At 38.3% G+C, this 13,365-nt stretch overlaps 1 protein-coding gene across 1 annotated transcript; it reads right to left on the bottom strand.

Moving 5' to 3' along the window:
- Positions 1-947: 947 nt before the first annotated feature.
- On the bottom strand, positions 948-10,102 carry cyp21a2.1.L (cytochrome P450 family 21 subfamily A member 2 L homeolog; the record flags this gene model as incomplete). Its single annotated transcript, NM_001093974.1, is given in 10 exon segments — positions 948-1,974; positions 2,055-2,158; positions 2,528-2,697; positions 3,339-3,548; positions 4,289-4,375; positions 4,854-4,964; positions 6,313-6,408; positions 7,024-7,178; positions 8,726-8,815; positions 9,875-10,102. Coding segments are annotated over 8 exon segments (1,113 nt in total). The 3' UTR covers positions 948-1,693.
- Positions 10,103-13,365: the final 3,263 nt, after the last annotated feature.

Raw genomic sequence — 13,365 nt, 5'->3', positions numbered from 1 at the left:
ACTAATGTCTATATCCCATTAAAACTGCACTGCACTGATTTTCTAATTCAGACAGACAGACAGCACTTCTGGAATGTGGTTTATTAGGGTTGCTGCTGTTAGACACCTAACGCGTTTCGGGAATGTCATAGGGTTACATTCCCGAAACGCGTTAGATGTCTAACAGCAGCAACCCTAATAAACCACATTCCAGAAGTGCCCTCTGTCTGTCTGAGTTATATGTACCTACAGTGGGGACACTGTCGACTGAGCACCTGGAGGAGGGGAGGTTCGGTGAGCTGAAGCGGTCTTTATTTTTATTTTAGTCTTAACTGATTTTCTAACTTGTGTTGCCTCTGGCTTTATACAAACCAACATTTCTGGATGAAAACATAGAGACAACAGATCCATTTAATTTTTTTTTTTAATTTTTTTAATGTAAGTTTTGTACATTCAGCTTGCATTTGTCTATATTATTGTTCTTTGAACCAGTGGTGTACTAACCTGGCACTGGGCTCCCCCACGTAAAAAAATCGAGGGCTGGCACTTGCAGCATCCTACCCGCCCCAATGCACGTTGACACACACACATTTCTACTTGCTACAGGGGCCCACAAATCTCCAAGGATGAAAGCCGCTATAGAGGAGGCAAACCTTGTGGACCAGGCCCCCCTTTTTCCCTGGTAAAAAAGGGGGGTTGTCTGTTTCAACTATAGTTATGCCACTGATCACACACACAAATGCAGCATTTAGTGGTTTATAAAAGAAAATTGAATATAAATGTACTCAAACACAGACATACTAATAAAAAAAAATAGCTTATGCATTTAGGTGTGCATAAAGTACAAAGGGAATACAGGTGGAACTCATTGGTCCCTAGGAGAAGCCAAATCCCTGGATCTGACCTGGAAGGGCCAATAAAACTGGAGACTGAATAAGCACAAAGAAGCTTTTAAATAAAAACATCAATCCTTTGCAACGTTTTATTCTTTTCCAACACCAGAAAGAACCGTTCCATGATAATAAAAGCACAGATGACAATGTTAAATATAAGACTCAAAACTGCAGCTCTTGTTATGAACAGAAAAAATATGCAGAACTGCGGTGGAAAACACGGTAATGGAAACATTGCATAGGAACATACAAAGAATAGAGTTCAGAAACAGTATGCTCAGAATCATGTTTCTGTGTCAATTTCTATAACAATTTCTCATATACTGTATTTACTCAAACTAATATACATGACACTGCAGGGATTCTTTTAGCAGATGGTAGGGGGGAATAGGTTTATCTCTTTTTTTTTTTTTACTTGTCCCCTCTCTGCTCTGCTAGCTGTTTGCCTTGCCTCTCACGGCCTCCCCATAGCCACCTGCTGAATTGCTCAGGTGCAAAGACTGGCAGCCAGGATGAATGTAGCAGGCACGTATGTTTGGCCTTACCACAGGTAGAAACCTAATAATATAATAATAAATTGACAGTCTGAATACTACTTCAAAGCAATGCAGCTGGGCCCACCCCAGCAAGTGGGAACAAGTAGGAATGTGATGCAAAAGAAATACATTAGTGACCTGATTAGGAAAGTTGAAACTGGGTTACTGTTTCTATTTTACATTCTCTTTAAATATTAAATGCCTTCTTTAAAAGCTTTTTCAAAAACCTGTGCTTCATCTGCCCTTTTTTCTTCCACCCACATAATTCATATGGTCATATAAAAGTCATGTTTCCTTATTAAAATCCAGTATTTTGGGTGTGTTTTCTCGGGGTGATATACAGACCATAAATGGGTGGCACTTGAGGTTGATTCCAAACATCCCACTGAGTTGAGGCAAAAGTTTAGGTGAAGGGGACAGGAGGCGATAATCCCTCAGGAGGTGAGACAAGAAGAAAAAGACCTCCATTCGTGCCAAGGTCTCACCAATACAAAGCCTTGCACCCACACTGAATGGAAGGAGAGCGCGGGCAGAATTTGAGCTTTCTGATGGGGAGAGGAAGCGATCTGCACAATGAAAGAGAAACGGATAAATATACCTGCAGTATATGACAACTAACATAAGTACCTACAGAAAACACACATACCTGGACAGAACTGTGCAGCATTGTCCCATATTGTCTCATCAAGGTGAGCAGCATAAATATTTGGGATTACAGTGGTGCCCTTAGGGATGGTATATCCTGCAATGCTGAGGATAACATTTTGTGTTAGTTATACTCCTATGGTAGTACTGTGGTTTATACTCCCTGCACTGAAAATAACTGAGGTTCTCTTTTGCAGATCTTTGTTATTACATGGATATTTCTAAAGGTACAACCCAGTACTGGGGATTCCAAAAAGAACTGTATGTTTGGTAGATAACGTGTTAATTTAGTTCCTGTACAGACGAATAATATCACTGTCATCATATTACTGGTTAATATATCTTTAATAAGGCACTGACATTATGATGTAACTGGATCTGATCAGTTAATATGACACCACCCCAGTCTATAAATTCTATAGTAGTTTTTCCAGCTGGGATTACTGTGGATAATACTGTTTCAGTAAATCTTACCTTGTATCCTTAATAGTACAGTGTGGCACAGCTAGGGGAACCACAGGTCGAAGTCTGAGCACCTCAGAAATAGTGGCATTAAGGTAGGGCATTCTGTTACGGTCTGTATATGTTGGGTATCTCTCTGTACCCACTGCTCCTGTGATTTCCTGGTGAATTCTCTCTTGTGCCTAAGATAACAAGATGAAATCATTCAATAAGAAAGGTGATTTGTAAGAGTTGGTTTTGGGGTAAACTGTGTGTCTCATCAAAACTTATTCCAGAACCATTCACAGTTAATCTTACAAAGTGGCTGAATTGGAAAGATTGCATTTGCAATATTCTGCTGTTTTTTTGTTTTTGTTTTGAGTTCTGTTTTTACTTTTGACACCCAATTGGGTTTCATTGGATACTTAACTTTGTTCAACTAAGACTTAATGGTACATTAACCAATCAGCAAGATTATTGCATGAAATCAAGTTTTCAATGAGATCTGTAATAGCAATTTTTACTCAGGATGATACCAAAGAGGGACTGCACACTATAACATAGGAATAGAGAACAGCTGTCTAAATAGTTTATATGAGTATCTGTCTCTGACAGAGATATACAGTAGTTACCAAACCAAGAGGGATGCATGTTCTATCATTGTATTATAGAAATGTCATACAGTTTATCTCTAGTTAATCACTCCGGATCACACAGTAAAGCTCGTAACTCTGTATCAGTGTTATAGAGAGACTGCAGAAATATAGTGTATTACACTACAGAGAAGAGTGATGCAACAGGAAGGGAGCAGAGATGATTATCCATGATAAATATATATATGTACTTCTGGGTAATGCATGAGGTAGGCCACTGTCCAGGTTAATAAGGATGCGGTGGTTTCTGTCCCTCCTATAAAGAGATCAACAACAGCCATATGAAGATGATCTTCAGAAAATTCTGACATTCCGTTGCTGTCATCTCCAGATTTTTCTCGAATTAAGCGAATCATTCCATCTAAAATGTCTTCATTATATTTACTGGATGGGAGATGTGCCTATAAGAATAGAATATATTCAGGTACAAGGTCAAAAGAGTAGCAACATTGTGGGAATTTAAAGGGATCCTGTCATCGGAAAACATGTTTTTTTCAAAACGCATCAGTTAATAGTGCTACTCCAGCAGAATTCTGCACTGAAATCAATTTCTCGAAAGAACAAACAGATGTATTTTATATTCAATTTTTAAATCTGACATGGGACTAGACATTTTGTCAATTTCCCAGCTGCCCCTGGTCATGTGACTTGTGCCTGCACTTTAGGAGAGAAATGCTTTCTGGCAGGCTGCTGTTTTTCCTTATTAATGTAACTGAAGGAGTCTCAGTGGGACATGGGTTTTTACTATTGAGTGTTGTTCTTAGATCTACCAGGCAGCTGTTATCTTGTGTTAGGGAGCTGCTATTTGGTTAACTTCCCATTGTTCTTTTGTTTGGCTGCTGGGGGGGGGGGAGGGGTTGATATCACTCCAACTTGCAGTACAGCAGTAAAGAGTGATTGAAGTTTATCAGAGCACAAGTCACATGACTTGAGGCAGCTGGGAAATTGAAAATATGTCTAGCCCCATGTCAGATTTCAAAATTGAATATAAAAAAATCTGTTTGCTCTTTTGAGAAATGGACTTCAGTGCAGAATTCTGCTAGAGCAGCACTATTAACTGATTCATTTTGACAGTTAATAGTGCTGCCCCAGTATCCCTTTAATATTAGCAGAGTAAGTAATAAATAGCATATTTACCAACCTTGTGGGCTTCTACTTGGCTCTTTATAAAGGAATCTCTTTGCTTTGCAGTCTCCAGCAGAAGGTTTAAGGTTTGATTCGGGAACTTCTAAGAGGTGAAGATATATTCTTGTAAATAATTCACTTGTCTTATAAGTCCCTCCAGATTTCACCATACAGTTCATTCTGTGTCACAGGTTCATCCGCAGGAGAGGGCAGAATTTCAGATACTTCTGTCATTGTCATTGTATTGATGTGAGTTTGAATAAGGCCGCACAGGCAAAATATGTTAAAAAAAATTACAATACCTTTCTTTTAGACAATACTTGAGTCTGGAGCAATAAACAAATGCAGGGGCCAAGATGCAAAGTACAAAATATAGGCACATGGGCAGCTTGTGTCTGTCAATGGATTTCAATCAGGTGCAAGTGCAGGGAAGACTGCAGCACAGAAGTGCAAATACCATAAGAACCCCATTTTTATAGCTCTTACCATTGCATAGTGACCCACAGTTTCTTCTTTTCCACAAGTGTCATGTCAGTTTCTGTGCATGTAAATGTTACACTACAAGAGCATCGATTTCTCACCTGCAGAAATGGTATAAAATCCAGAGCAGTGACACTTGGTGACTCCCATAACTTAATAATATCAATAATGCATTTGTGAATCTTCTGGAAATCGGGGTCTGTAAAATCATACTAGGAAGGAAAGATAACAAGTTTAAACAATGGGAGTTAGTAACAGTATGAGAAGAAATAGAACTGATACAGAGATAGCAGGATGATGACAATAGTAAACACAAGTGTAATACAATTAAGGTTAATGTACATGCAGTATTTGCTTCATTAGTATATAGCTGACGTTAAAAAGAACAACAGGACTCATGTATGTCTGCAAGTGCAGTTGTGGTTCCTGCAATTCTCTAGTCAGTTGGTGTAAAAGCACTTTCATTAAAGCTACTTGAGTCATAATACACAACTTGTACTGTGATATAGTTGTGCACGGCACTACTCAGTCATTTCTGCCTTTAGTTACAAATTAAAATTGTTGTTAAGTGGGTGGTGGAGAACAAGTAAGACCAAACATTCTCAAACAAGGTTTCTTTCTCTTTCTCTCCTTTTTAATTACAAATTAAACTGCTGCAGAACCCAGTGGTAGCTCCAGGATTTGCTGCAGTTCAGTTGCAACTAAAATAATAGGGCATATACATCACTCTCACACTGAACACTAGAAATGACGCCAGGCAGACATGTCAAATATTGAGCCTGATTTGCAATGAAGCGTGTGCACAATTGCATTCATTTTGGCAAATCTGTCAATCTGCAATGGCTTCAAGCATTTCACTAGCTTATGACTGCAATTATACTGGAATTTTGGGAAAAACACTGCATTGTGGCAAAATGTTTTTACATAAATGACCTAATATACACAATTTCATGTATTGAATAATTGTGCCTTGATGTGGATTGTAAACTTCATGCTCTAATACTCTTTTGCCATATGGAGTGGGTAAAACCCTTGTGTTTATAAATCAAATGCTGCCATTAGATAATTGATGTGTGCTACTATGGTTATCATTTGTTTATTATTAATTTAGTCACACTAGCATCATTCCTCATAAATCAAGTTTGCTTGGATGAATTGTTCAATTGTCGGAATGTTTGGAAGGTTGTCAATACTTTTGCTACCTCCTAGCACTACGCCCATGATTCCTCAGTTTATCATGGTATCTACTTCCAAATTACACAATAATTCTATTTCCATATAAGAAGAGAAGACAAATCCTTACTCCGTTAATAGTACTTTGTTAGGAACTCATCTAACAGAGGTGACATAACTGTTAAGCTCAGCAGCAATTAAGGGGATGTATATTTGAGCCTGCACTAAATAAGGGGGTGGTGCCAGTTCATTCACATGGGAAAAAGATGTAGGTAGACAGTGAGAAATAAAATGTATAGAAACAAAGACACAGTTGATAGATTTAAAGTATCATGAAAGCAAATAAAGCAAAAATAAAACATGTTCCCATGCCCAGTGGTCTCTCACCGTGGTGCCAAATGTCAGTTCTGCTATGATCCTGCAGGTTCTTAGAGAAAATGATCTAGATATATCCACTGGTTCCCCATTCAGGTCCAGGCAATCCTATGGATATAGTATTAATTAACACTGATTGTCCTCTCTCTCTCTCTCAAAACATTTTTTTTATTTTGTCTCCTATGTACCACACTCATTTTACCCTGTGCTAGTTGATCATCCATTACACCACATGTTCAGTTCTCCCTGAATTGATTTCAAATGTGTTTAATTTATAAGAATTCTAAACCACCAAAACAAATTAATATAAAATTGCTTAGAGCACTCTTCTATGCACATTTACAATCTACATTAAGAATAATGATATTTTAACAACAGTACCACCTGCTGGCAATTTTGGCCTACTGAATACATACACTGATGCTTAGAACTGGCCAGAGAACACCAGAGGACTATTCTAACTTAATTTTTTAAGCACAAGGCATTTGTTTCCTTTCATTGTGTAAAAAAATCCCCTTTAATCTTGTACCTGCACAGAATGTTCCCCAACAGACCTAGGTAGCGCAACAGACTGTGGTTGATTGATCAGTATTTATCAGAGAGGTATTTATGCCTTTTACCAATTATAAGCAATTAAAGAGAGAAAACCTCCCTTCTTGCTTGCAAAATCTAGATTTAGTGTAAATGTGGTAGGACATAGCAGGAACCTGTTCCTCCTCTCACCTGGCACAGTAACCTAGCTTCTCGGATGAGCACTTTCTCTAGGTCATTGCGCATGCAGTTCTGCAGGGATGTGTGGGTGAGACGTCTCTGCACCTTCCACACTGGAGTGTAGTCTCCAAGAGACAGATCCTTCCCACCCAGGGAAATCAGATCACCTGTGTAAAGAAATATATTAAATTGTTAGTGCTTATATTACCATAATGACCCATACCTGTCCCCTGTAAATCCCTCATGTTACATCTCTAAATACCAAATGCACAATATTAGAATGCCTTTACCTTACATCTGGAATAAAAGAGGCATGCAAAGTAAAAAGAACTAAGTGGCACAGCAAGATAAAAATACATGGGGCATATAAGTGGTAGGACCCCAATTGAACTGCTATATGTGTGTTAATTCCACACTTGTGACTGAGCAACTTTTCTTTTTGACGCCAATCAATCCTACCTTCTGTGGCACCACCAAAAAGTTATCTAGAGAACTGCAGCTTGATGACATGCAGAGAAGCTACCATATGTTTATTCTGTATATGCTATTCGTTTCATTTTTTCCCCTTAAATGTGTAAAATAAGGATCAATTGCAAGTAGCCAAAGAATACTATTTTCTACATCATATAAAGGTTAAATTCAAGTTGAACTGTGTTACCCTTAAAGGGCTGGTTCACAACTTTTAGTCTGTTATAGACTGGTCAATTCTAAGAAACTTTTCAATTGGTCTTCATTATTTCTTTTTTATAGTTTTTCAAGTATTTGCTTTCTTCTTGTGACTTCAAATGGGGTTCAATGACCCCATCTAAAAAACAAATGCTCCGAAAGGCTACAAATGTATTGTTATTGCTAATTTTTTTACTCATCTTTCAATTCAGGCCCTCTCCCATTCATATTCCAGTCTCTTATTCAAATCAATACATGGTTGCTAGGGTAATCTGGACCATAGCAACCAGAGTGCTAAGATTGCAATTTGGGGAGCTGCTGAATAAAAAGCTAAATGAGTCAAAAACCACAAATAATAAAAAATAAAAACTAACTGCAAATTGTCTAAGAATATCACTCTCTACATGATACTAAAAGATAACTCAGAGGTGAACAACCCCTTTAAAATCTTTATAATCCATTGTGTTATTAAGAGGCTGAGTGGGAACAGTGTTCAGATGCCACATTTGTGCTGAGGGTACATTCCTTCCCCATTAGATGTTTAGGATCGGAAACTACTGTAGGTTCAGCTGCACTCAAAATATTAACTTTTATATGTAGACTGTGTCTTTTAATGTACTTGTCTTATCATGCAGACTTTAGAGGCCCTGCGATGTTTGAGTGTACAACAATGTGTGTAGGCCTCTGTGCTGCTGTTACTGGAGAACGGGAACCACTAACTGTCCGATCCACCTGTTCTAGTATGTAGAGATCTGCAAAATATGTACCAGGAATAAGTGGGTTTGAAACATTTTGGTGGTTTGCATAAACTTGTAACGGGGTTATGCATTTACCACTGTACAGTTGGCAAGAGCTGAGGCCAGATATGTGTGTAAGGGATTGTAATGTAAAGAACACTAAATACTGCACACTTGGGTTTATCTGGGAACAGCAAAAAACACTTTCCCACCAGGACATAGAATTAATTATGAGCTTGCAATAAGTAGTTAGCTACAAACCATACATAGAAAAACACACTTTACATCATCTATACCCCAAGCAGAAGTACCTATGTAACTCTGGGGTCTTCCTGCAAAATCTGCCCACTTCTTAAGCAGAGCTTCACGGATCAGGTCGGAACTATTTAACACAACAAAATCTGTGGAGAGGAATAATAAAATCATAAATATATGATAGCAGTATTATAAGTCTGTCCCAGCAGCCCAGGCCAGTGTGGAAGAGTTATTTTTTTGGATTTAACATAGCTGTATGCTGTCCCATAATTCCAGGAACAGTCCCCCACCCCCTCCTTTCCCCTCTGTCCCAGGAAAGTAAGTGCATTTGCAAATGTCCAAGGCTTTAAAAAAGTGTTTAACCTTTCCTATACCCAGAAAGCATTTCTACACACATCTGCTCACACCGAGTAAATATGATTGTTAAGAGGGTTTAAATTATAAGCTCTTGTGTGTAGAACCCTCTGATCTTATTTTAATCAGTTTTTTTAAATCATTGTAAGTTTCACGTTCATTAAGATGTAATGTATTGCGCTATTTAATTAGTCGTCTCTCTCTCTCTCTCTCTCTCTCTCTCTATATATATATATATATATATATATATATATAAATGATGATGACAATGAGAGTGATCAGAATTCTGCCAGTATAGTGAGCAATGAGCCCAGTGCCATTTAACAGCATGATTCACGGCAGCCACATATTCCAGGAAATTTGGTTTAACCCATGGAGGGTGCAAACTTGATTTGACATTAGTGCAGGTATTGAAAACATCAGGAAACCCGTTTTCCAGAAAGCTCCAAATTACAGAAAGGCTGGCTCCCATAGACTCTCTTATAATCAAATAATCCAATTTTTTCAAAAGAATTACCTTTTTCTCTGTAATAATAAAACAGTACATTCTAGTAAGATATAATTAATAGTTATTGGAAGCAGAACCAGCCTATTGATTTTATTTCATGTTTTTAAACTCTATTCAGATTTAGTCCCTTTTATTTTAAAGCACAGCTGTGTTGTAGTAAATATCATAAAAATCTACTGAGCTACAATGAAAGGAGGTCAGGGATGGGAATAAATGTCACATTGTTTGGCATTGCATTTCCATTAGAGGAGGGTGCTGGGAACTGTAGTTCCAAAACAGTTGCAGTTCTATACACTGCCTATGCCTAGGATTTTCCATAAGGAAGACACACAGACATACTCACCTTTCCCCCAAAAGCTTAGACGATAGATAGGCCCATATTTTTTGGAGAGATGCAGCAAGTGAATTGGCAGATCTTTGTGTGCCAGGTGAAGTAGGTTGCCAAGAAATGGTAAGGGGGGAGGGCAAGGTGGGTAATGTACATGAGGCTTAGAGAATCCCTGGAAATACTTCTTTGCCCATTGCAGGGAGAGGAGTCCGAGGAAGAGAAGTATGAGTAGAAGAAGAGCCATGCTGACACTGTGAGAAGGCATGAGGAGGCTGCTGTTTTTGTAAATGAGGCATATATAACCTTGAACCAAAAGGGTGGAGGCAAGGGAAAGACAGATGAAAAGGGATAGTAGACAGAGGAAAATAACAAACAGTGCTACATAGCCATAACTGGAGATTAGAGCCTGTAGGTGCTGCTCTGGGTTTTACAGGTCCTGGGCATTAAAAAAGAATGGAATGTGCAGGGAGTTGAGATCTATAGGGCTGCAGGCTCCCATTTCTATCAGTATATTAACTACACTTCTCTTTAAAGGGATTCTGTCATGATTTTTATGGTGTCCTTTTTATTTTACACTGCAAATGATTCACTCTACAATATAAAATTTCATTCCTGAACCTGCAAGTGTATTTATTGGTTGAAATATTGGTGTGTAGGCAGCCATCTCCGGCCATTTTCCCTGGTCATGTGCTTTCAGAAAGAGCCAGCACTTTAGCATGGAACTGATTTATGGCAGGCTGTTGTTTCTCCTACGCAGGCTGTTGTTTCTCCTACGCAATGTAACTGAATGTGTCGCAGTGGGACCTGGGATTTTACTACTGTTCATATATCTTCCAGACAGCTGTTATCGAATTACCTTCCCATTGTTCTTTTGTTAGGCTGTTGTTGTAACAATTTCAAGATAAGCAAATAAGTAATTGTAACAATATAAGATAACAGGTCCCTTGGGAGAAGTTAGACTTACAGCTTAAAGGGCAATTCACCATTAGCAAAACTGTAATCACGGGAAAAAAAACCACAGAAATATGTTCAAACTTTCATAACCTGCCAAATCGAACATGGTAATTAGGGGGTGTGGCTACAAAAGGGCGTGGTCAATACATTTGTGGTGTGGCAACTTTTTTGTCCCTCATTCTATTTTTAAAATGTTGGGAGGTATGAAAATGTTACCATGACAGTATCCCTTTAAAGAGTAAGAGTTTACAGACAATTCATACAGATACACACTAGGGTGATTCATCTGTGGCCTTCCACCTGTTGCTGAACTGAAGCTCCCAGCCATAAGCTGTAGTTCAAAATTTGCTGGGGCGATTTTGGACACCTCCGATTTCGAAGGCTTATTTCTACAGATGCCTCTGCTTATTGATCGGCCACAGCAGGAGTTTATAGCAATACAGTAATGGCACTATATTTTTCTGAAAATAGTATCCTAAAGATTTCATTTGGCTTAAATTGGTTCAATTACTTAATTCAGGAATGTAAGGAAATATGTGTTGTATTAAAACCTAGGTTATTGGGGGCACAAAGTCTTGGTTGGGGGTAATGTAGTTAGGGTGAGATTTTTGTAGAAGAATGTCTATAAACTCTTTTAAACACATGCGGAAACACTGCTTGAAGGTCAGTTATGATTTGTTTAGCTATATATTTGTAGGTATTGTGATATATTAATGTTTTTACTGGTCTGTATGTGGGGCCCTGACCATCGGTTGTACCAAAAGTAAAGGCTTGAATTAAAAAAATAATCATAAAACTACTGCACTAAGCAGAAAAGACACATGCAAGGAGCCATACACCACCCAGCCCTATTTCTATGCAAATTGCTACACTGCTACCACTTATTTACTATGCAGTAGTTACACTGCTATATAATCTGCTGGCCCTATAGTGTTGCACTAAATAGCACAGAAATGCTGCACATACTTTCAGTTTCATATTTCATTGCTTTGGGATTATTTACTAAACTCCGAAAGCACAAACCACAAAGAATTCGTGATTTTTCTTATAAAACCCTGAACTTATTAAACCCTGAGGATGGAAAAAGTCAGAATCTGAAAACCCCCATGTCAGACCTGTCGAGGTTACATATAAGTCAATGGGAGAAGTCCCAATGATTTTTTTGATGTGCGCTACCCCCGTGCAATACCCCGAAGTTGTCGGGGGAAAATTCTGAAAAAATCTTGAAAATCGGATGAAAAAACAGAAAAAATTTTGAAAATCAGATTTTTTCCCAGCAAAGCAAATTTTTGGGAAAACATAATAATAAATAAGCGTAAAAAAACCTTAGTGGATTTGATCAGAGTATTTAGCAGAAAATATTGAGATAAATTCGGACTTTGATAAATAACCCTTCCTTAAAGTCCCCCACTTGTACACGGTATATTCTCATTTTATTAGGCTAACTCATCAAAGAGAAAACATTTTTTAATTTGCAAGGGCATTGCTGGAGATCTAGGCGCCACATACCAACAATTAAGACTTTTTGTGCTCACAACCTTTTTTTTTGCCATAAGGTGGCTCATAGATACCCTCAACTCCCTACCTGTCTGTAAATCTGCATCATCATTAAGACGTGCAAGTTAGGGAGCAGTGGCCCTATGGCAGGCAGTAAATTCAGGAGAAGCTTAAGTACCTCATGTACCTCATGCCAGATATCTTATCCAGAGTAAGGTGCAAGTGCAAGAGGTGAGGATGTAATGCAAGACATTTGATAAATAGTGATGAATCAAGGCTACAGAGGCTCTTCAAAATAACTTTGAAATCAGAATTTATTACATAAAGTAGAAAACAAAATGAACTATAGTACCCAGAATGCAATACATGACATTTATTTATGGGTTACCCTGACCTACTGCAAAGCCTTATCATTTGATCTGTTGGTAGGAGTGATGTGACGCCAGTACAGGGACCTTGGTGATGAAGTGACAGTGTGGCTTTTTATCAGTGAAAAGTCAAGGAGAGATGGAGAGATAGAAGAAGAGAATACAGCAGTTAGTAGAAAATAACGAATATAATCCCCTATATTGGATTGCAAATCATACAAAGACAGCACAAATCTTGAAACTGAGAAATGTTATTAGTTTCAGAAAAATATATCCTCAGTTAGAATTGGATGCCAGCAACACATTTTAAAAAAGTTGGGCGAGGAGCATGTTTCTCACTGTGTTGCATCACCTCTCCTTTTAACAACAATCTGTAACTGTTTGGGAACTGAGGAGACCAACTGATGTTGTTTTGAAAGTGAAATGTCCCATTCGTGCCTGATATAGGATTTCAGTGGCTCATTATTCGGGGCCTCCTTTGTCATACCATCCCTTTTATAATGTGCCGAATGTTTTAGTGAATAACAGGACTTCAGGCAAGGGGGCAGTTTAGCCCCCGGATTATTTTAGGATAGAGTCATGCTATTGTAATATGTGCAGAATGCAATTTGGTAGTATCAATGGTGCATGTGCACTAATGCACCCCAGAGGACACCGTGTCCATCATTTCCAAATAGAATTTGATAT

Source organism: Xenopus laevis, chromosome 8L (genome assembly GCF_017654675.1).
Source record: "Xenopus laevis strain J_2021 chromosome 8L, Xenopus_laevis_v10.1, whole genome shotgun sequence".
NCBI lineage: Eukaryota > Metazoa > Chordata > Amphibia > Anura > Pipidae > Xenopus > Xenopus laevis.
Note: the sequence above shows the minus strand (reverse complement) of the source record. Positions and strands in the feature narration are given on the sequence as shown.